General features: G+C 44.2%; 6 protein-coding genes across 6 annotated transcripts; 3 read left to right on the top strand and 3 right to left on the bottom strand.

Annotated features, from left to right (window-relative positions):
* Positions 1-11,723: 11,723 nt before the first annotated feature.
* Positions 11,724-12,282, bottom strand: LOC131288822 (uncharacterized). Its single transcript, XM_058318000.1, has 2 exons — positions 11,980-12,282; positions 11,724-11,900 (listed from the first exon to the last, which is right to left on the bottom strand). Exons 1-2 carry the CDS (start codon positions 12,233-12,235, stop codon positions 11,770-11,772), a joined length of 387 nt encoding a protein of 128 aa, XP_058173983.1. The 5' UTR covers positions 12,236-12,282; the 3' UTR covers positions 11,724-11,769.
* A 91-nt stretch (positions 12,283-12,373) lies between these two features.
* On the bottom strand, positions 12,374-13,408 carry LOC131284697 (uncharacterized). The gene has a single exon (XM_058313561.1). The coding sequence runs from the start codon at positions 13,406-13,408 to the stop codon at positions 12,374-12,376; it is 1,035 nt and encodes a 344-aa protein (XP_058169544.1).
* A 1,056-nt stretch (positions 13,409-14,464) lies between these two features.
* On the top strand, positions 14,465-17,782 carry LOC131289930 (GPALPP motifs-containing protein 1). The gene is made up of 3 exons (XM_058319280.1): positions 14,465-14,590; positions 16,131-17,270; positions 17,345-17,782. Exons 2-3 carry the CDS (start codon positions 16,131-16,133, stop codon positions 17,492-17,494), a joined length of 1,290 nt encoding a protein of 429 aa, XP_058175263.1. The 5' UTR covers positions 14,465-14,590; the 3' UTR covers positions 17,495-17,782.
* Positions 14,690-16,006, top strand: LOC131289931 (phosphatidate cytidylyltransferase, mitochondrial). The gene has a single exon (XM_058319281.1). The coding sequence runs from the start codon at positions 14,883-14,885 to the stop codon at positions 15,888-15,890; it is 1,008 nt and encodes a 335-aa protein (XP_058175264.1). The 5' UTR covers positions 14,690-14,882; the 3' UTR covers positions 15,891-16,006.
* A 1,456-nt stretch (positions 17,783-19,238) lies between the features above and the next one.
* Positions 19,239-20,441, top strand: LOC131287431 (cyclin-C). The gene is made up of 2 exons (XM_058316479.1): positions 19,239-19,937; positions 20,009-20,441. Exons 1-2 carry the CDS (start codon positions 19,350-19,352, stop codon positions 20,219-20,221), a joined length of 801 nt encoding a protein of 266 aa, XP_058172462.1. The 5' UTR covers positions 19,239-19,349; the 3' UTR covers positions 20,222-20,441.
* An 882-nt stretch (positions 20,442-21,323) lies between these two features.
* LOC131289857 (serine/threonine-protein kinase polo) lies at positions 21,324-24,436 on the bottom strand. Its single transcript, XM_058319193.1, has 6 exons — positions 23,907-24,436; positions 23,436-23,660; positions 22,725-23,352; positions 22,304-22,631; positions 21,972-22,218; positions 21,324-21,879 (listed from the first exon to the last, which is right to left on the bottom strand). The coding sequence occupies exons 1-6, from the start codon at positions 24,009-24,011 to the stop codon at positions 21,688-21,690; spliced, it is 1,725 nt and encodes a 574-aa protein (XP_058175176.1). The 5' UTR covers positions 24,012-24,436; the 3' UTR covers positions 21,324-21,687.
* Between the last annotated feature and the right edge of the window lie 88 nt (positions 24,437-24,524).

Raw genomic sequence — 24,524 nt, forward strand, 5'->3', positions numbered from 1 at the left:
GGAAGGGTGATGTGGGGAAAAATGACGATTCCTTCCGGTTGCATTTCGGTATGAATCATTCCCACCTCAGGCGCACTGGAAAAGACTTTGTTCGGTTTGCCTAATGCGTTTCCTTTCGAGCGAACATTGCAATGATCGTCACCCATTGGGTGGGAGTGAAAGAGAGAGTGGTGTGCGATCAATTATTTTTCTCTCAGCGAAGACCCTTTGGCCCATTTTCGGCCAAATTTACAACATTTTGCGCAAACAAACACGTGTCGTCACGGCAGAAACATTCCTTTATGTCTCGGAACGCACCGGGGCAAATGCGTCCGGAACTGCGGACCGGAAATTGTTTCAGATGGTTTCAGATTCATGCCGTAAGCATTTTCAGCAGCTCCTGCGCCAATGGAGGAAAAATGTGCATTGTCTGGCTGGGGTCAATGTGGTGCCCATCTGTGCGATTCAGAAAAAACAAAACATTGATGGAAATGGAACAGTGGGAAAAATTCGCCTGCCCTTATCTTCTGCCATATGGACTTTGTCGGTGCGCAAACATGTCACCGCAAATTGCACCGGCCGAGCGTTGTGATGCTCTTGAAAACTCGTTTCATTTCATCCGGCCAGTGGTCTATTTCGGGACTGCAGTCGGCGAGGGTCGTTCTTTCTGGATGGCGCCGATCCCCTACTCCAGTGCATTTGGGATGCCAGTTTAGTCTAGGGTAGCACCTTTTTTTCCCGGGTGAGACAGAATGCAAATTTGCCGCGGTGAAACATTGTGATGCATGGTTTCCATTTTTTAGACTTTTCAGGGTGGGTTGGCTAACATGTTTCTACATGTTTGTAGAACTTATGTGCACTACAAGTTACGGCTAAAACATTAGGCCGTGTTTTTGTGGCGATTTAAAACATAAATATTTATACAGTTCAAATGAGAAAATGAAAAAAAACTTAATATCAAACGAATGAAACACTTTAAAATGAAAGACCATAATTTAACTTTCTTGCTTCGAAATTAAATAAGGTTCAACTACGTCGTTATTTATCAGCCTTTAACAATTGAGCAAAAGTGTATATCTAAACATGCTATCCCGCATAAAAGTAGTAAGCCCACTTTGAAGCATATCACCTGATCCTTTTGTGGCTGAACGGATGAAGATAATTTTATCCTGGATCATGGTTTTGAAAGCTTTAACACCAAATTTTTACAGATTTTTTAAATATTATTATAAAGAATCCAGACTAATTTGCTTTATTGCACTGGTATTTGACGTTCCAAATTATTTAACTTTAACCTGAAGTCATTCGTACTAGTGCTTTATTTAGTATAGCGTATTTAAAGAAGCCAAACGTGGTTTAGATGAAGAAAAAATCGTTTCAATACAACATCACACAAGGGTATTAAAGTACTTTATAGAGCACTTGCGAGAGTTGAAAATGTAACAAATCATTTTTTTTCTGTCTATATCCATTCGTTACGCCGATCGAAAAGAGTCGATAGGAACATAGTTTATTTCAACTTGCACCTTTGTTTTATGTTTTGAATGGTGATCAAACATTAGAAATAATGATTTAAATTTACTCAATCCCACTGCTAATACTTATGGTGTTGGAATCACTTAACTTACATATATTCTTTTCTTTCCACTGGTATTAGAATCAGCATAAACATACATAAATACGTAAAAACGTGTTATTGTGTAGTGCTTACAGTGGCGCTAGCTCTGGCCTCAAATAGGACAGTGTCCCGCATCGCGCAACCGCTACTTAGCAACTAGCAATAGAACCGTAAATCTTTTTGAAAATACAATTGTCGAGCGATACAAGCACACGCAGCGGCGTGGTAAATACGCATGGGAGTCGTACGGGGCCAGCAAAGGGGGGAGAATCCTCGAACACGCAGCAATCTCCCCAAATCGCACCGAACGGTCGTACTTCTCCGTCGTGTCCGTGCGGCCTCCGATGGGCAGACGGAAAGGAATGCAGTGTCTTACGGAATTATTTTCAGCCGCCCCTTAAATGTGCGCCGCCACTTCGATCGCGGCCTTAAAAATAACTCCTCGCGCCCCCATCGACGATCCCCACGCGTCCAATGCTCGCGTTTCCCGGCAGTCTGGTTGCACCCTGCCCCAGCTCCCGTTGGAGGGGACATTTTCATGGCGTTTTGACCGAGTGGCGTTCGATTCAGACGATGACACGCTCGTGCGCATCGCTGCGTCGCCCAAACAGCTGACTCGGTTGCGCTTTCCGAACGCATGCGTAAAGGCATCCGAGGGAAGGAATGTGCATCACACGAAGGGTGTCGGGATGTCACACTTCAGCCCCAGTCGGCCAGACGCCAATCGATCCGTGGCCAATCAGCATATGTCATCAGGCGCGATGAGAGCAGCGTGGTTTATTCTTATTGCATCGAAAGTGGATCAGGACATTACCCGATCGAAAACATCAGCTATGCCTTCTAGTGCCTTAAGTACTTCAGTGCCGCCTTCATGTCAACCAAAACATCCATAAAAGAAAAAGGTTAAGCTCTAGTCTAGACATCCCCAGCTTCTTGCGCCAAACGTGTATAGGCGAAGAAAGTGCGTACAGCATACAAGAGGATCCGAACTGCGCATCCTTTCTAGCTAGTGCGCAGTCCTCTCGGGTGGAGAAAGTTACGAAAGCGGTCCCTGCCACTAGCTGGTGAATGTGAACTTAAAAATAGGACGTTTCTATGCACATCCTATGGTTTCGGTTTCTTTCTTGGTGCTGTTCAGCGCTTAGCATCCGTTGGTGCGTAACGCATTGCGAAATAGGAAGAGCAGATCACGAGGTGATAATTTTTGTTTTCGTTTGGCTTTTCTTCTTTATGTTTGGATTTCTCTCAGTGAACTTTTAATAGGGATCCGAAAATTGTTTACAAAGTTTGCGTTAGGCATGCTTTTAGGCTGAGTAATAGATTTTTTTAAAAGCATTTTGCATCAGCAACCCAATTTAGTGAAATGAATAAATTTGAAATAAATTTTGAAAAGTACAAACATTTTCTTCTAAGCTAATTAAAATAAATTAAAATTTAAAGAAATGGTTTAAAGACGCAACAAGAAATGATTTCTCATGAAATTTATAGATTTTTTTGAAAGCATGTTGCATCAGCAACCCAACTTAGTAAAATGAATAAATTTGAAATAAATTTTGAAAATTACAAACATTTTCTTCTAAGCTAATTAAAATAAATTAAAATTTAAAGAAATGGTTTAAAGACGCAACAAGAAATGGTTTCTCTGTCCGCTATCATACCAGTACGCAGCAAACAAACAGAAGATCAAATGAAACGTACCAACTGGACCCTCAGCATCCCGGCAAACGGTTCGGCTCCCCCCTCGGTTGACAATAGTTGCCTTTCTTCGTCCCTTCCGAGCATAACAACATGAAAATTAAATAAACAAACCACTACCAACCGGTCCGTCGGAAACAAAACTCCAGCAAAACTCGTAATGGTATCTTATCTTCCGAGAATTGGCTCCTCGTTTGTTCACGACGTTTTTATGTGCCTGCTGGGGGTCCTTGCCGCGTACGCCAGCTTCCAGGGTATATTAAAAAAAAATATATATATACAGAATCTTTCCCTCGCTGCGTAAGATAACACTCCCGAGACTCCGGAAATTCTACTCCAGGGGTTGAGGAACAGTTTTATGATCATGCCCCTGCCACCCGAGCTTCCACTCCGGTTCGCCTACTTCATCCTTCTATCTTTTGACTCTCTCTCTCTCTCTCTCGTCGATCTGTGTCGAACGTCATTCCGTACCGCGACTTACCAAAGGTGTCAAAAGCGTGACAAATATCCAGTGGCTGTTAATGTTTTATGTTCCGTTTCGGGGGCATCGTAGTTTTTTTTCCCCTACTTTCGTTTAATCATTTTCCTGCCGTTTTAAGTGTTATTTAAAATCATCTTACACCCTAGAAGCCCTAGTTTTGACTAGGTTTTAGCCCTGCAGTATGCTAGAGCTAGTGGGGACCGCTATCGTTTCCAACCGTCGTCCCGATAAGCCCGAATGAGGGCGACCTTATTTCCCTAGCTTTACTAAACCGAGCCTTGGTTCAACGTAATACCCCACAACCGATAACACATATCTGTTCATATGTGCACGAACGAACTTTTTGGAAAATTTAAAAATATTATTTAAGATAAAACAAATGTGTACTCACAGAACAACGTAGAACACGGCGAATATCAACATTAAGAAAAAGAGGAAATCCGCTTTTGTGCTGGACACGTTGTGGTAAGTCGTTGCGTACAGTAAAAACAAACTTTGTTTTACCATTTCATTCACCACCGGCTGGTAAAGCCTCAAGCCATTTGGTAAATAACCCAGCATAGCTCCACGCTACACTCCACACACACGTGCTAGAATGTGCCAGAAGTCGGGAAAACTTTGGTACACGAACGTGGTACCACCTTCGTCGCTACCGAGGCGATCACTTAGGTACACAGCTCCAGTCACGGGGCAAATCTGCGCGCTACCTGGGAAACGAGCTCGCAACGCACTCCTACTGACGGTAGGTAACTACAAACCTCCATCCAACGGTAGGCCAAAGACCTACGACATTTTTGTTCCTATTGGCGAGGTTGGTAGGAGATAGGCGGAAAACGGAAACTGTCTCGTTTACATAAGAGAGTTTTCTCGTTCCTCTCGCCCGTCGTCTTCCGTGCCGGGCAGACCGGATGGAAAAGGGGGTATGAGGGAAAATGATAAAATGTACCAGCAGCACGAGGGAGCGACCCGTTTCGGTGGGATGAGGTGTGATAACACGTGTTGTGCAGGGGTAGACAACCCTCCGAAGCCGAACCCCGTCCCTAGCACAGGCACAGGAAAGATCTTTGAACTCGATCGACTCGGCACATCTCGGCCTCGGCCGAGGGGATGATCTTCGTTTGATGCGCGCGTGGAAGGGTCGACACATAAACAAAAAAGGAAGGAAAAACACCGTGGTACATCTTCCCGGGCAATGCGCGACATACGATACATGTACGTACGGCCGAAACAGGGACCCGCCGAAGCTTGTAGGCATTAGGCATTTTTCCACGGAAGTGAGTGTGTAAAGTTTTCCCGTGGCTTATGCCTCCGATCCATCTTTTTTTCCCCCGAGTTATCGCCTCCGAACGCGAGGTGGCTGAGATGGAAAGATGGTACAGATGGATAGATGGATGGATGCGCGCAGTTCAACGACCGCCGAGGATCTTCCAACCGGGGGCCGGGAACACGCACAGCCTGGCCACGGCTTCAGGCCAGGGCTATCGCTGCACTTCCGATCCAGGGCGTGATCTCGAGAGTGATGGTGGGATTTTCAGGACCCATTTTTACGGCCGGCCCGACCGTTACGACAGGACGTTGTTATGAAATGTGCGTCGACGCTACCGATTCTGGCGGCCTTCGATTCCTGCAATTCCCATACACGCGTAAGGAAAGCGTCCTCTAGCGGGTCGTAAACGGCGCTCGGGTGTATGCGTTTGCGTGTGTTATATATTTTTAATGGATAGTAATAAACTTTTCCGAAAATATTGCAATCCCTTGCGTAACCCGCCTGGAACGAAAAGCGTGCCCAACGTTTTTCCACTTGAAAGGGATAACTCGCAGCAGGCGATCGGTGAATGGATGGTTTTAAGGACGTAGCGTAAAACAAGCCCCCTGGTAAGTGTTGCTAGGTTTGCTGCATCCGTCCGCCATCGAACATCATCCATCATCGGTTGAGAGTGCACAGTGGAAAATGGAGTTATTCCGTTCGGAGCCATTTGGAGATTGACGAATGTGCCGGATAATGAAGAACAGTTGCCGGTGCTCGCGATCGGATGAACATATTTGGATAGGTGATGCACTGAAGCCACCATCTGTGCAATACTAAAGGAAAATTCGCCAACAAACGGTTAGTTCAAAGACTGCTTTTTGAAGCATCAAAGAGTTAAAATGTAGAGTTGAAGCATCAAAGAGTTAAGATGTAGAGTCGAAGCATCAAAGAAATAAGAAGAGCGTATCAAAGAACTAAAACAGATTTTGTTATGGCTTACCTCGAGCACATAATGTAATCAGATGTTGTAATCGAAAGCAAAGGATGTTCGTTTAACTTCTTTTGCCTTTGAATTCCGTAACACTGTAGTAATGGCGAAAACTTTGTTTGAGTTCATCACATAAAATACAGCAGACTCGCAATTTTTAGCGCTCAGATTATCTGCTTTGCTTTCCTAAAAACGACAAATATAACGTGCCGACAATTTAAGAATCTTCTACAAGACTTTCGATCACAACTCTCACTACAGCACTTAACAAAGCTTGTATGTTTTATTACTGCAACTTCATTTTTGCAGCAAAAATTATAAGCAACAATGCTTCATGAAATTTTTGGAAAGTTAAGATTTGTTGTAATGGTGTAAATGGTTACCCTTCCCCATAATCCCTGTGCATTACAAATCAACTGGTGTTGTAAGGACTTCTATTGCTAAAACGTGTTAAACGATTGTGCTTCCGTATCCCTCATTTCGAAATCATTTGCAATGGTAAATCAAAATTATTATGAAATGTAATAACCCTTGACACTGTCGGGATGACAAAGAATACAAACGAACGCGTAATAAACACATCCTGTTTGCCGTAACATTTCACCCCCAAGAATGGGTTTCCCGATGATCGTACGCATCGCTCAAATCGAAGCGTTTCTGAGCTGGTGGAAAACTAATGGCCAGACTTCGGCAACCGTGCCGGCAGTACAATAAATTGCAGGGACGCATCAATATTTTCCAGCCCATTGGCGCTTCCCGGTGACAACTGTAGCGCCCCCTTTCGTCGTTCTAATTGTCACGGTTGTCCTCGGGACAAAATATTGAGCGCATCGAGCGAAAGCCCGAGCCTAGAGAGTAGAGATGATTATTTTCCTATAAATTATCATTAACATCACGCAGAGGCAGCCCCCGTGTCCCGCGACGATCGAGGTTTTCAAAAATCGTTTAGTTCCGTCAGCGGAACGCCGAACTTCCGCGGGGGCGTCAGATTCCTGTGCGAGACAAGCAACAAGACACAACAGGGCAACGTACGCACGTACGTACATTTTCCTCCCCTTCCTAGCTAGAGGAAAATCGAAGCCAGAAAAGCTTCTTCCCATTCACGAGACGAGCAAAAGGGAGAGTAACATTCATTTTTCTCCTTTTCCCTCGGCTCGGCCACATCTGGTCGGCGGGAGAAAGGGGCCCCCATCGATAGACGGATGTCTTTCGATGCAACGGAGAACGAAGAAAGCCGTCTCCGGTAAGCTGATGCCACCAATGATGGAAAATGACGGCAAACTTGGCACACCGCTCGCAGCAACGCGGCCGGAAAACAGGACAGACGCGGGTCATCATTTCGTCACCTTCCATTTGACATTGCTCCGTTTACATTTTAGCTACGCTGGGGAACGTAGCTCGAAGGGATCGAGTCGGAACTTAAGGAAATTTAACTTTCTCGAAACAGTTTCCTCTCGGAAAGGGCTCCGAACTGAATCTCAAAGCTAGTATGTGTGACTTCCAGCAAAACGTAGACGAAAGCGTAAATGTTTCGCTGCTTCACTTCCGGTTGAAAAAAGAAAATGTGTTTTTATACCACGTGTTTTTGATAAGCAAAAAGTCTTCTATGTGCACAGTTCAAGTTACGTTGCTGGTGCATTTCGGGATTGTAGTTGCATAAAAATTGCTATATATTTAAAAAATGTGCTTTTCACAAATTTTGTTTTTGTTTGCAACTAATTTTACCTGGTTTACAATTTTTAAGCGTGCTCTTTTTTGCCTAGTATTTTAATATGCATATTTATGTTTACAATGTACTCTACAAAAACTGTTGTACCAAAAACTCTTAAACAGATTGCAATTGTATTATGATCTTGGTAACTGTCCTACAAATGTAAATACAATTGTTTTCACACTATGTTATTCAAATTCAAACTATTAAATTTGTACTGGATATGGTTATTTTTAACAGCTCTAGAAGAGCCATCTTTGACTCTTGCGTAATTTGAAGAAACCTATCGAGCATAAGTATGATCAATACCACGCGCCCGTTTTTCATATTCACAAGGTCGAACTGGAAGAATTATCAACAATCTTAACATAAATTAAGCCATTTACAATGCAGTCGCGAAAACTGCTCCAAGGTACCGCGGCCACCAAAAGGGCACCCGGTCCGAAGTCGCCTCGAGGTGGGGGTTAAATAAATATCAAAGCGCATACCATACCTTCGCTGCTGGAAGGAAACAATACTCTGGCCACTCATTTTTGCGACCAGCCCGGGTCCGGGTGAACGCCGCACCGCCCGAGTAAATCACCTCTTTTTTCTCATTTGCCCATTTACAAGGTGCTACGCATAATTATGCCGGAGGAAAAGATCGTCCTCGATGGCGCGGGACGAGATAAAGGCCCCGCGGACGGGATCCTTGAGACATGCCTCGCAGTGCCTGTTCAGCCCCCCTCTTCCTGGGAACGTTCCAGGGGGGAGGGAAAGGAAAAATTGTTCGCCCCCCATGTTTGCTTCGTTTTGTAGTCCGTTTTCCATATTTCCTTTTTGCTCCCTCCCTGTCGTTTTGTCCGAACCATCCCGAAAGCGGTGCGCTTGTCGATGATCTTGATTTCAATCTTGTTGTTGGCAATTTGCACTTACAGAACGCACAGCACGGCCAGCCGTGCGCGATGACCTATGCGGGCCACCGAGCTGAGAGGGGCCAGATCGATCCGGGAGGTAGTTAAATTAATTAAAATTAATTTTCGGCAACTGTTGAGCCCATTTACCTTGTCTCGCGCCCGGAGCTTCCAGGGCGACGAATGCCTGGGGCGGAATGTGCAAAGGTCGTGGTGGCCACCGGTGCTTCAAACGCAGGAAACGCTGCACCGATGCACTCCGCTAGCCTGCAACTTCTAGCGATTCCCAAACGCTCGGGAATGCTCAGCAGTAGCACCAATTAATTGACCGGTGAAGTGATTTATCCTTTTTCAGTTGGCCCGTTTTGGCAGCCACACATTCACACACGATCACTAACTTCACAGAGGGGTATTTTTCGGGTGGTTTTGTTTTATTTTATCGTTAACTTTAATCGCTTTCTCAACACGTCCACGGTTGGCAAATATTGGGTTTACCTTTTTCCCGGCCCCGGCTGCTGCGACCGGTGCAAAATGACGGAAGATTTATGCGCACTCTGGGAGTCACTTAACAAACGCACACCATAACGATACGGCAACGTTCGCGAACACATCGCATTAAGGAAGCTGGGTTCGTTTTCACTCACAGTGAATTTATTTTATTGCACAACGATAATTTTCCCTCGCGTCGACACCACGGGGTTTCACGCGCGAAATAAATATCGATCACCGTCCCTACTGTTCGTAGGATATTTGATAAATACGTTGGATGTGTAATAAATATAGCAATAAAATAAATAGATAAATTATTAACCTACACTAGCCGCTAGTTTGGCCAACTGCTTAGTTGGAATTTGTCGCAACCGTGCATTCCGTGGTGCAACGGAGCGCCGGTGTACTCCAGGCCCGCCGTTTGCTGAAGTGGCCGAATGGAAATTCTCATTTTCACTCAGCTCGATAGACGCAGCTGCAGTGCGAACAGATCTGCTCTGCACGTCTCGGGACGACCGAGTCGAGCCGTCCGACGCCTACGGAGGGAAAACGAAAACTAATCCTCAGGGAAAAACCGTTTTCACGACTCGCACGCCGTTCGCCGGCTCGTACGATCGTAGGCGATACCGTGTGCGACCGATCGTGAGGTTTTCCCATCTGCACGCGTTCACGACGATGGCAAACAGTTAGCGGCCGAAGAACGGTGACGGCATGTGCGTGGAAATATACTCTCCGTTACATATTCGATAGATTATGGGAGCAGCAATATTTGCGGTAAATTAGTTCTATGTAACTACATATGCTTGCAACATAAATTAAACCATAGTTTAATGGTGCCCAGTCAGTATCCTGAAAGTAACGTTGCTCTCTAATTTTCGTCACACACTCTACAGACATGCTGGGCTGACAAAAACACGAACCGCCAGTCGATAGATCGAGTACGTGAAAAGGATGTCAAAACATTGTGATGCACCGTACAGGAACGAGAGAGATAACATGCCGCGAGGGATGCCGACGTCTCGAGAAACCATCAAAAGGATCAACGACACCGGCGGTACGCGTTTTTTTTTTTTTTTTTTTGCCGCCAAATGTAAACCACGAGCCGGGAAAAAAGGTGGAGAAAATAAACTGCTTAAAACCAAATCGAAACGCACGAAAGGTTGGGAAACGTACGCACATATCTGTTACGAACAAGGACATCTTTATTCCAATATTTCACAAAAAAATGGGTATAAGTAACATAATATCGTTCGTACTTTCATGTCCATATGCTTGATTGAGGTGTACAAATTAAAACACATTTTGATTTATGAAAGCATTCTTTATTTATAGCTAATAATAGTTCCAATAATATCGACAAAAATGAGAGCAAAATATATTATTTATTAACGATTGACAGAATCTGCCTTATTTAGCCAATTCTAGAATTTCTTTTGGCGCACGGTTTCTACGTAAATGTAGCAAAGTTCAAATTTTATTTGATGAAATGAGTTACTAGATATGTAGTCAACGATAAGAAACTTACAGCATATTGCAAAACACGTTTACTTATGAAAATTCACCTATTTAGGTTTAGTTCCGAACATTTAACTTTTTTGCAAAATCGTGCTACCGAATCACGAGTTCTACGAATTTGTCGATTTGTACGAATTTGCTTCGTATGTAAATTTTACGAAATTACAAATCCAATAACAAAAAATAAAGGATATGTTAATAATAATATATATATATAGAATGAATAAGAAAAAATAAAGATAAGCAGCATCAGCATCGTTAACCTGCAGTCCTTTAAAAAGAACTGATGTGCATACATGTTTATAAATGATTTGTTATTAAATTGATGAAACAATACATTTAAGTTTGAGTCAATAACTGAATGTGAGCGAAAGAACTTCGCTTAGTTAATGACACTAATCACTTCTTCGGTCTACTGTCAGAACTTTGATGAAAAGCGCCGCAGTCTTATACTTATCACCGTCCGTCGATCAACGATCTTCAATAAATCCAATGTACTGATCGTGATCCATGCAGGTACTAACGCGCTACCCTGAACCATTTCATCAGCAACCTTTTTGCCATACGTTTTAAATTCTTTTGTTTTCAGAACATTGTTCTAAAATGCCGCTGTCTTATCCTTATCACCATTCAAAACAATCTCGCAACCATATCCAACATAACATACTGCTCCTCCATACCGGCATTTACACGGTATCATGAACCGTTACTTCGATCAATTGTTTCATCGAGCTTCATTCTTGCGAGCCAGGCACGTACGTGGGTATTTACTTTCTTTTAATGCTACCTAATTCAATTTGCTTTGGACCATGTCGATGAATGCACAGTAGAATTTTAAATTCTTATCGATTCCTTAACTTTGAATTGAATTTGAACCACGGTCACAAGCGACGCACACGTAATATGTATGTATTGTTAATCGTATTCTGCGCTGTAAATTCAGTTGTCGAATAGACAGAGAGTTCTCTCTCTCTTAAAATGTATTCTTGGGCATCTCGCAGATTTTGTTTTTCTTTTAACTAACCATCATAAAACATCTAATAAGATTATTGTCAATGTTTGACATCATTTAACCGAAATTTCATAATATGGCATCAGCAAACAAGAACTTTTTATGACATCCTCCATGCCATTTCGGTAATATCCTGTTATTAGTCAACGGATTCAATAATTGCATAGTATACCGTTCCTTCTCGATACACATCCGCTTTCAGACTTCTTCCTACAAGCGTCCAAGTTTTATTCTCATTGCTGCCGATGGCATTCCGTAACACACTTGGGTCTGTACGAGAGGGGGAAACAACAGAGTCAACATTTATTTAAAGCCTTTCCTAATACCTGTGGGCAACGGTTCTACTTACTTTTTACGGTAATACAATGTACGTAAAGTTTACGACTGAGCTCCAAAGGATACCGCCGAACATTACATTTGTTGTCCAAGGTGCAAGCGAAATCTACATCCAGAAGATGATATAGGCCATCGCCAAGGCTTGTAGCGCGCCGCCACAAACCGTTCCAGTTTACCAAGCAAGCTTCATTCTCCTGTGCCACGTACGGGGTAGGGTCCATCTGTCCATATTGGTTGCACTGTTGGGTTATTTTTTCCAACTGCAACATTTCAGATTGCAATACCACTGCTATGGAACTCGATGTTACTATCTCCGATCCATTCACCATACAAAGCTTAATCCCAATTCCTTCGGGTAGTGAGCTACGTTTAAACTAAAATTGAAGGGAACATGTATGGTTATTTATTTATTCATTTTTTGACATTTCATGTAGCAAGTGTCTTACCTCGTCGAAAAAAATGGGCATGTTAGAATCCGGAAAATACGCCGCTAGTTGCTTTAGTGCAGGCTTAGTTCCCTCTTTCACGGTATCCTTTTCATTCGTCTCGTTTTTTAGCAAAGACAGTAGCTTTTTGCTTAAAACGTAGTTTTCAAACCTGTGCAATAAATCCACCATTTTGATGTGCGTGTTTGGTAAGTTGAAAACTTTTGAGATTTCGAATTCTTCAGTATCAATCAGCTTCTTGAGAAATTCATACATCAGCTTCGTGAACTGAGGAACGTTTTCGATGGAAACCTCATACGTCATGCACCTAGCGTACTTGATGTTTAGATCGTTGATTACTTTAAACATCTTCCAGTCAACAGTTGCCGAGTTTCCAAATTCTGGAAAAATGACCTTCACGTTGGCTCCATCGATCGATTTCACCACGGCACGATAGTATACACTTTCCAAGGGCGCGAACACAATGTCGCCCAATTCTGGAGGTTTCGAAAGGTGCTCCTTCGTCTCACGGGCCGCCTTCATCATGCATTTCATATACTCTATGTACGGGCTCGGTGAACCGTTGAGCCCATGCCCTACACCGTATATATAGATTGTGCTGTCCTCAACGTGCGAAATTGTAACCTTTTCCCCTGGATTTGGGAAAGCACTCGGTCGTAAGAAACGTTTCTTGGCAGCGGTTTGCTTTGGCAACAATGGCTTTGGCTCTACCTTCTGTTCATTCGGGACAATGGCACAAAGGATAGATTCCTCCATATACTTGGCGGACAGATTTGCAACCTTGCCGTCTTCGGAGCTTTTCGGAGTTGGTTGTTTTCCATGCTCTTCCTTTTTCGAAGATGACTTTGACTTCGCCGTATTTGCCACTTCAGCAATCCCTTTTTTCTTACGATTGACTTCGGCAGATAGTGGCTCCTTTACCGGAAGGGCCGGGAAATAAGACAAAATCTGGGGTGGTGGTACAGAAAAATCTGCCTGCTCCAGTGGAATCGGCATGCCCTCCAAATGTTGGGATGGACGTAACGGCATCGGAACACTGTAACGTCGCTTTTGTAACGACAATTTGGATGGAATTGTTTTAATATTGGCCTCAACAGGTGCGATGGTTGAATTTGTGTGAGAAACAGATAATTTCGCGTTTGCCGAGGATGTGGCGATATTAACCTCAGCTGGTGCGACCGTTGAATTTGTGCTAGACAAAGATAATTTGGCATTTGTCGAGGATGTGGCGATATTGACCTCAGCTGGTGCGATGGTTGTGTTTAAGTTAGACGACACGGGCATTTGGGGCCGAGATTTCTTCGGTGTTGGCGGACGTTGTGCTACGTTTTGCGTGGCTGTTGGACACGACAAATTACCCAAACTCGCCCAAAATTCAGGAGCGCAGTAAACCGGTGTCGCCTTGATTAATCGACTGTAATCCATACCATAGAATATTCAATGCTCTACATTGCAAAACATTTTCAATAACAGATACTTACGGCAAGCATCGATTGTTCCTGTGGTATTGCCAATCGGACAATTGGCAACGTACACCACAGTACAATGAACCACAGATGCAGCATTGAAAATCTGCACCCGGATTCTCACAAAATGTACACGCCATCGGTACCGACACTGGTTTTATTGCTTGAGGAGCCCCCAACTGTTTACTTGGTTTTATTTTACTTTTCATGACAGTCTGGCGCTTAAATTGCGGCATATTTCAGTAATTTTCTACTAACGCGATTCACAGTTTCCACGAAAATAAAGTGTGAAGCGGTTGATGTACCTGTTGAAGTCATTGCTGTCAGTGGAAATATGACAGAACGTTCCAGTATCAGCTTACTGGCACTTATCGCCGAATTAATTTCATCAAGAATCAATTATGCTGTCGTATTTTGATGAGATTTAATTAAAATTCAAATTTAGGTGATTATGCGATTTTTCATCATACACCAATTTTAAAGGAAATTTATTCGCATCGTTCCAATGCTGTCAGTTTCGAACGAATATTCTACCTTTGTTTCCACCGGGTCTTCCAATTCCGTCAAAACAATTACTCTGTTTTGAAAATCGGTCTAAGCAATTCACCTTTTTTATTTTGTTCTTAAAAGCGTTTCGTTCGAGTTCTTCAAAGGTTTTGAATCCGACAATCTCCAGGGACCATCCGCAATCAGGCATCCCCAACATCCGACGGTGAGTGTGAAACATTCGTTTCCAGGGGACAGGCATTCGATTACCATGAAAGAAGTTGTTGAGCTGCGTATGATTTTGACATTGCTGTCTTGGCGATGCTTTGCGGCATTCGCAGTGGATTGGTGACGATCGATAAGCATTGCGAGGCGCCGGATTACACTCGCAATGTGTTAAGTAATATTATATACGCGAAAGCAATTCATGAATCCGCGTCTGTTCATCATGCTTTGTTAGTGGCTCAGTGGGTACCAGTACGAGATTGATAAAGTGTCGCTTAAAACAAGCCGCAGCAATGCTTTCACGAGGCAACACTGCACCAATGTTCTACCGGATACTGTCAAAGTTCCCGCAAAGCTTTTCTTTTTGCTTTGCGTACGGCTCCGGCGTAAAACAACAACTTGGGTACGACGCGGTGCGATCAAAGCGCAACATGATCGATCTCATATACGTTGTGGATAATGCGCACCGTTGGCACGCGGCCAACCTGGAGCAAAATTTCGAGCACTACTCCAGCATGCGTTTGCTTGGCGGCGGACTGATAGCGAAATATCAGGAAACGTTGGGTGCCCGCGTCTACTTCAACACCCTGGTACAGATTCCCCAGGAAGACGTGATCATCAAGTATGGTGTCGTGTCGACGAAAGACCTACTGCAGGACCTCGTAGACTGGCGGAGCCTCTATCTGGCTGGACGGCTACACAAACCCGTAGAAATCATACGCAATGCTTCCAGCTCGAAAATTCAAAACGCCATCGAGCAGAACCTCCGTTCGGCCGTACATGCGGCCCTTCTGTTACTCCCGGAAAAATTCACCGAGTTCGAGCTGTACCGGGCAATCTCGAAGCTCAGCTACACCGGCGATTTTCGGATGATTTTCGGTGAAAACAAGGACAAAGTGAACAACATTGTGCGGCCACAAATTGAAAACTTTCGCAATCTCTACGCGGCCACGCTCGACGAGCAGCGCCACTGCCTGGAGCTTCCGTTCACAGGCAGTGACAATCAGATATGCTGCCAGGACCTCTCGGAAACGTCGATTTTGGCCCATCTTAACGGTCTTCCCAAGTGGCCCGTACGACTCATCGTGGAGCGTCAAACGAGTGGCCGGTACCGCCAGGACACGGAAGATATACTCATCGGTGTTTCTCGATCGTCGAACTACAAAGAAGTTGTTGCGAGATGTTTGCGGTCCATCGTCTGGTCGAGCAGTGTGTGGCAGTCGATTAAAAATATTCCCACTGCCGGGGTCAGGAAATCCATTCGTTACAGTTGGGCGAAGGCATTGAAAACATTCAGCTAAATAAGCCATCGGAATCGAAGCGGATTAATTTTCTTCAGGGAATAAAACGACTAGTCGATAGTATTGTAAATAATGTTTCAGATAATGCACGAATAAAGGGAAGCTACAGCTTGAAACACTCAAAATTGGGGTTATTGGCTAAAGAGATAAAAACCAATTTGGGATTGATTGAACACAAATGTATTGTTTGCGATTGATTATTGAAACCAGGAAATAATGTATTTCACCATCCATATTCAGATGTCCGACTCGGATACTACCGATTCCGACTGCGGTGTGCGATACAAAACAACCACCACAAGGCACAAACATTCTTCGGCACCATCAACCAGCAAACCGGATCGAGCTTCATACCGCGAAAGCCAAAGTACTTCGCGCCATTCCGATCGAAGAAGATACCGGAGGAGTCGTAGCAAAAGTCCTGACCGGAGAAGATATCGACGGAGATCCCGTTCAGCTGAATCATCTGCTCATTCCCGGACGCATAATCGTTCCTCACGATCGTCGCGAAACGTTTCACCCGAACGAACAGCAACAACACCGAGTGAAAAGTTGTTGGATATATCCGTCTCTTCCGTTTCCTCTCAAGATGATCATCTGGAGCAACATCAGCGTGAGGAAAAACAATCAAACGAATGTTTCGGACCTTCGCTTCCTCCGGCTGTAGCAGCGTCAAAAGAACCATCTGACGAGCGTGACGGGGATGAGTGTTGTGAAGTCATCGGTCCAGCACTTCCTCCACATTTGCTTGACCGAAAACCTGAGCCTTTACCAGAACCTCGCAGCATTGGACCTTCACTACCACCCGGTTTCAACCCCGCGCACGCGGCCAACGACCATGCGACTTCCGACTCTGAACTTTCTCCATTCTCTGAACCGGACGACGAAGATCCGGATGACGGCGACATCATCGGCCCGCTGCCGGGATCATCCGGATCGCGCGCAAATGTCGAGCTTGAGCAACGCGCGCTAGAAATGAAAATACGCCAGATGGAAGAAGCTACTGCCTTGGCCAACGGTACTTCCCTAAGCAACGTGCCGAAGGCACGTGAAGACTGGATGCTCGAGCTGCCCGACATACGAAAGATTCCCGATATGGGACTCGGCGCACGGCAGTTTCGGACGCGTGAGAAACCCGAAATCGGTGACCGCTCCGTGTGGACCGATACGCCGGCAGATCGTGAGCGCAAAAAGAGTACCGGTGTGGTGCGATCGTCGAAAGGTAGCGATCCCGCCGAGGATCGCGAACGCGAACGAGAACGGAAGCTCATCGAGAAGCGCGATAAGGAACAGGAGAAAATGGCAAAACAGCATAAGAAGAAACAAAAACGTGACAAAACACTGCTGGAGATTCATCAGGACAAACTGAAAAAGGAAAAGGTACATTTGATGCAATAGTTCTCTTGGGTATAGAAAACGATTTATTTTTTTTTTTTATTTAACGAAACTTGCAGAAGGATTCGACCGACGGTACTAGGAGGCCATTCAGTCGGGATTTGGATCTACAAGCCAACAGGTTCGACGAGGCGCAAAAGAAGGCTGTAATGAAGAAGGCACAACTTTTGGATACCCGATTTTCCAGTGGCAGCTCAAAATATTTGTAGAAATTGAGATTATCGACTGAATGTCTGAACGAGACTTGTCAAGACAAAAAAAAAATTAACAACAGTCAGGGATAAGCGGGATTGTTGTTCCTTTTTTTAAATAGAATTAGCAACGATCCCTTGGTTGGAGATATGAAACCGTAGTTCTCATGGAAGTGCAAATGTATTGTATAAAAACCAACAAAGGATGTTATTGAATCTTAAGCGTACCGTTAGTTTGTAGACATCGATTATGTTCTTTCGTAATGCATTTTGATCATGCCATTTCATTTGCAACATCAATAAAAAGAGTATGAAGGACTGTAATTTATAGAGATGTACCTGATACTGTTTCCAAAGTAATATTGAATGAGAACGTATTGTTGGCATTATTTTTCATTCGCATATTTTTTTAAATTTCAATAACCGTTGGAACCTTCTTAAATCTTCATATTTGACGTAAGCTCAATGTCAGTTGCTTTTAGTGATGGGAAAACCAAAACAAATAGGGATTGGAATCATATGAATCAAATTCGCTCTGAGATCTGGATATGCGAATACAGTTGGTCCCCGCAGTACGCGAATGTTTGGGACCGAACGCAATAGCGTACAGTCTGTTCCCGAGTTACGCGGATAATGGGGACCAGAGAAATCCGCGTATCTCGAATTTCCGCGTATCTCGAATATTGCTTGACACATAGTTTATACTAGGAGTTAAGAGATCGAGCTCTTGTGTACATGTATCATAGAATATTCAAAATTTTTCTTTGATCATTAATATGAATGCAATGCAAGCGTATTCAAACAACATAAATTGCAACAAACGAAATAAAAAGCGTAAGTTATGCAAATGTGTAATTTACATATTTATTCGTGTGGTTGTACATTTCAGGAATTTAAATCGATGTAATAAACCCAATCTACTGTCAAATTTTGAAAACCGCGTATCTCCGAATCCGCGTAAGTCGAGAACCGCGTAACTCGAGAACAGACTGTATATCGAATTTTCGCGTATTGCGGATTTCCTCTGCCATATCGTTTATACCTCATATTTAAGAGTTGACACTGAGAGGGAAGCGCTTATTTAACATATATTTTATCCAAATCACCAATAAGTGTTCCATTTATTACATTGCATAATTATGTCTGTGTTAAAAAGTGCATTTTAAAAACTTCATTTTACCAAAACAAAGTAAAATTGACTAGTCAGAACTCAAACAACGCTATGAGCTGTCAGTTGTAAAAAATCGCGTATTGCGAATTCGCGTATATCGAGTATCGCGTACTGCGGGGACCAACTGTACAGCGTATCATAAATTATGTTATTTTCTTCTCAGTAAATTTAAAGAACACGGTTCTTAACAGCAGTCTTTTGCTGATTTTCTTGACGAATATGCAAAAACTAATATGAACTGTACTTGATGTATTTGATTTCATCTTCCAACATATGAAAGAGCGTTTCTAGCTAGTAAACTAAATATCTGATGGCTTAATGTCCCCGTTCATGATTGCATGCTACCGTTATCGAAATCTGTAATGACACATATCAATTGAGGGGAAAACCGAAACCATGGAGAAATAAACACCTCGTGGAAGAAAATACTTCCTAAATTCGGCAGTATAACAATACCATCTTTATTTGATCTACGATTAGACATGGATCAACTCTGATTCGAATCCTTCAAATAAGATCCAATCGAATCTATTCCCGATTTTACCAACACTAGTTCTCTTCAACACTCGAGATAGAGAAAATTGTAAATATACACAAATTGGATAGTCGAAGCTGTTTACAAACAGCTCCACAACTGGATTAAAAGGAAAGAAACTTTGCATTTTGTGTAGCCCCGAATAATACCAGCACGCCGACGAAGAAATGGCGGGTAACTTCTGGCAAAGTTCTCATCACCAGCAGTGGATTCTGGACAAGCAGGACTTGATACGGGAGCGTCAACACGACATGAAGGCTCTGTCGGAGGAAGAGTATCAGAAAATCTTCATGTTTTTCGCCAACATCATACAGGTGCTTGGTGAACAGCTTAAACTGCGCCAGCAAGTCATCGCAACCGCAACGGTGTACTTTAAGCGCTTTTACGCGCGCAATTCGCTAAAGTGCATCGATCCGCTGCTGCTCGCACCGACATGCATCCTGCTGGCGTCGAAGGTGGAGGAGTTTGGTGTTATTTCCAACTCACGCCTTATTACCACCTGCCAGACGGTCATCAAGAACAAGTTCGGTTATGCCTATCAGCAGGAATTCCCGTACCGCACCAATCATATACTGGAGTGCGAGTTCTACCTGCTCGAAAACCTCGACTGCTGTCTGATCGTGTACCAGCCGTACCGCCCGCTGCTCCAGCTGATGCAGGACATCGGGCAGGAAGAGCAACTGCTAACCCTTACCTGGCGGCTGATCAACGACTCCCTACGGACGGACGTGAGCCTCCTTTATCCACCGTATCAGGTACGAGTATGAGGGCTACCTTTTTTTCGTTTCACTCCGCAATGCAAATGAGTCCCGTTTGTTATTCCCAGATCGCCATCGGATGCTTGCAGATCGCGTGTGTGATTTTGCAGAAGGAACTCAAATCCTGGTTTGCCGAACTGAACGTCGACATGGACAAAGTGCAGGAGATTGCACGGGCGATCGTAAATCTGTTCGAAGTGTGGAAGGGATACGATGAGAAGAAGGAAATACAGGCACTGTTGGAGAAAATGCCCAAACCCAAACCAGCCCCGCAACGGTGAAATGACGGACAGGGGCAGAAATACCGGATGCACTACGAAAAATCGTCACCTTTTGCGATGTGAGCTGCAGTTGATGAAGTCCCACAAATGTTTGGTCTCTCGCGTATACAGTAACCAGCAGAACTGATTCCATTTAATTCTCTAGATTATAGACATATGTGATTCGGCGACTTTCTAGACGACGCAGAGCAGCATCTAAACGAATAATAATTTATTCAATACTATCTAAAACTGTGTGTTTTTTTGAGTTTAAAATGTACTTACTGCCTCAATACTATTACGTTGTAAATGATGTTCTTCTTTAAAACTCATGTAAATGCAGTAAAAGTATTCGTCAGCTTCCCTCGTCTTCCGTATTGTCATCATGCAATAGGGCCAAAAATAAGCTTTCAATCATAAACTATTTTTTTAAAGTTCACACTCGTTTTTTTATTGCTTGTTTTTAGTATTGGTTTCGCAAGCAGCGCAGCAACAATCAAACAACCCGGAACCGGAACCGGAATAAAAAAAACGGATCGATCAATATTTATTCCCCAAATCACTTCGCAATGGCTCTTCTTCTCGATTTACTTATTTATTTGCATTCAAATACACGTCATGCAGGGGGGTGGTCTGCACCAGGTCGGGAGGTTTATTTTCAAGACGTCCGTAAGGCACAGTTTTGTGTGTTTTAATACTATTCGACAATGCCTTCGGGCTCTTCTGTTGTATAACTGTTTTAAAAACCGATCGCGAAGATGAGAATGAATCGAATTCATGAACATAATTTCAACCACAAAACATATGTGATGCTACTTCATCTCCGGCCGGCAGTTCGTACTGAAACAAATAATTTTGGCACACTGTAAAAATACGTCTGTTCTGTTTCTAATCCTGTATATTTCAAAGGGAACGCGGTGTGCATCACCGCTTGCATTCAAGGGGTTGTAGACTTTTAAATTCGGTAAAATTAACTTTCCCTTCGGTGTGATTCTTACAAATGCTCATAATGGCTCGATTGATGGAAGCTTGTAGGGAGTCACAGATAGCCATTTTTGAATACGTTCAACAACGGAATGTAGTATAGAAACACACTGTACGGACCAAAAACAAACGGAACAAATGCTGCGAACCAGGACTGTATTCAATGGGGGGAGGAGTGTGACGTTACCATGCTGTTCAAAACTCCGCACCGACAGTATCGAGCAAGTAAGAAAAAAATTCCGCAAAAAATATAAAGTAATAATAACTAAAACCTAACAAAACTACAAATCGTTTCATTTTTTTCCTATAAACCATTCCAAAATCGAAGGATCATCGCTCATCGTTGGTAAGCACAGCAGCGTTGCCATGGAGGCGCTTTGTGGTTTGTCGAAAAAAAGAGTTTGAAAAACCGTTAACAAAGTGTCATGTATCTGTGCTTCGAGCGCTTAGCTTTCCACCACTATCGAGCATTAAATCATCTGGCAAACCTTTAATCTCACTTTCTAGGCCAACTTCTCCAGCAGCTTCTTAATCTTTTCATGCGCGTATCGAATCTTCGTGTACAGATCGTTCGAGCAGCCCTGCTCGATAATAGTCTGGAAGCGGTAGGTGCGGAAGTTTTTCTGATTATCCATCAGCGTGACCGCGCGCATCCGTGGGCACAGGATGATTTTCTGATGATCGGAGAAGTTAAGCTGGGTTTTGGATGAAGAGAAGAACAAACATTGCGATATGCAGAAAGTTGTGTGTGTGTTTGGATGCGTTCATGGTGGCTACTGCTACTTACTTGTACGGTGCCGTTCGTTAAATGCATAACCACGGCGCACATTGTTCGGAACCAGGTATGCATATGGGGAATACGGGATAGCTTATCATTCTCATTGTTCCCCATGCCAGCACCAGCTTTCACCAGATGCTCCATCATGTACCGCTTGAAGTAAGTCAGCAGCTTCATCTTCTTTTCGAGATTCGGTGGGTATTGATCCATAGTATGGTAAGACTCTTTGCCCTCCTTATCGATGAAATGAACGTTCCTGAAAAAAAGAGACAAATAACAGGTTCTTGAAGTAACCATTCCGGTGGGTAAAATTATGCAAATACAAAAAGCCAGCTACATACAATCCATTGGCAAGCATTATCAGCTTGGTGGTATCGTTGAACATCACGCCCATGCCTTCGTCGCTGAGCTGGTACCCGAAGCCGTACTTGTCACTGTAGTCCACCCATTTAGAAACCCAGAACAACGGTTGGACGGCCGGATCCGTATTTTCGTCGTCCAGATTGTTCGTTAGCTTAGCCGGCTTAGCCAGGAACAGTTTCATCAGCTCGTGGTTCAGTACTTCTATGTCATTACGGTATGTATCATTGTGGCGCGAAATCATGCCGCTGGCAGTGATAGGATCGTGGAGATTATTCTTCAAGAACGACGAATCCAGTCGAGTATCATCTAGAGAGAAGAAAAAACATGACAAATGTTAGAAAACATTTTCGCCAAGAACAAGTGTTTGGAAGATCATTTAACAAGAGCATAGCCACTCACCTCCACCGTTAACCTCGGACAGTGGTTTCCGGCTAATGCGATCCACTTGCTCCAGCTGATCCGCCCGCGGGGCCATCGTAAGGCATGAGATGGGCAACGATGCCGGAATGTGTCCGGTCGTGATAAATTCGAACTCGAACAGCTTGTTGATGCGAGGCCGCTTCATCGGGTCCGACTGCAGCATGGCACAGATCATATCGGCGGCACTGGTGCGCAGGGTAGGGGGCAACCGGTAGTCGCACTTCCGGATCCGACTGTACGTATCCTTCAGGCTCTTCGTTTCGAACGGTGGCTGACCGACGAGCAGCGTGTACATCACGCAACCGATCGACCATATGTCCACCTCATAGCTATGCCCCTTCTTGTTCAGGATTTCCGGCGCAATATAGTTTGGCGTACCGCACAGCGTCTTCTTGCGCTCGCCCTCAAACTCGATCTTTGTCGCCAGCCCAAAGTCACCGATCTTGACGTGCAGCTCATCGTTCAGAAACAGATTACCAAGCTTCAGATCGCGGTGAATGATTTGCTTGTCGTGCAAGTACTTGACGCCCGTCATCACCTGGTGCATGTAGTACCGACATTCGTAGTCCGTGATGACTTTACGACGCTTGTGCAGTTCCATCATCGACTGTGAAAAACAAAAACGAATATACCAAAAACTGGTGGAATTAGTGGCCTCTTGTTTCTCTTCCTATTGCTTCCAATGCTTACCCGTTTCTTGCACAGTTCCAGCACTATGTAAATATTCAACGGATCGTCGAAGAAGCTGTGAAACCCGACGATATTCGTGTGATTCAGGGATCGATGTATCGCAATCTCTTGCGTCATCTTCTCCTTCTGATTGTGCTTCATCATGAGCTTCTTGGAGACGATCTTCCCGGCAAACACTTCGTTCGTGGCCACATCAACTATCTCATAGCATTTGGCAAATCCTCCCTGGTGAATACAGATCCCAGACCCAGATCAACCATTAGTCACGTTTGTCGGGACAACATTTTGTAAATCTCCTCCGCCATCTCCATCTCCGGCCCTAGGGAAACAATACTTGCTTTCGCAGCCAGTTCCTCCAATTGGAGGTTAGATCCCAGCAGGACGCTTAGCATTGCAACACCCCATTTGGCATACCGTTTCCCTGCCGTCTGTCACCAAGCCGGTAGAATGTCTTCAGGAACGCATGCTTACCTTGCCGAAAAACCGCAAACGCCGGTACGTTCGTTTGCTGGCCGCATCGTAGAGCCGCTCCGGTATGTCCACCGCTTTATCATCGGGTCTCGTTGCACTGCTCATGTTTACCGCGCTGTTTTGTGCGGGGGGCGACAACTGGCGAAAAAAGCGTGTGTCGAATCAACACGTAAAGGACGCAAACAGGTAGGCCGACAAAAGCGACAACTCTTCTGACCAGTAAGACTTGTGGTTCAACCAAACAAACAACAAGACGGGCAAACCACGCTTATTTCGTCGTCGCAAACTTAAACCATTTAAGCGATGACAATCTCCAGTTCTTCCAAGCTGGGCGCTCTAAAGGTGACCACTACAAACGCGACAAACACCGTACGCCGCTTCTTTATCCTTGATTCCTTGCTGGTTGTGCGAAAGGGAGAGGAAGCCCCCGAGAACGTCAACGGTCTGGCAAAGAAGACGGTTGAAAAACTCAAACGGTTCCGGCGGTCTGAACGGTTGTCACTAACACTAAAAAGAGCGCGCGTTTGCGACCCAGAACAGAATGGACGGAGAGACGGATTGTTCGTACGCAAAGGAAGAGCTTTCCTTCCTTGGATTATAAAACTACAATTAGATATC

Source organism: Anopheles ziemanni, chromosome 3 (assembly GCF_943734765.1).
Source record: "Anopheles ziemanni chromosome 3, idAnoZiCoDA_A2_x.2, whole genome shotgun sequence".
Taxonomy (NCBI): domain Eukaryota; kingdom Metazoa; phylum Arthropoda; class Insecta; order Diptera; family Culicidae; genus Anopheles; species Anopheles ziemanni.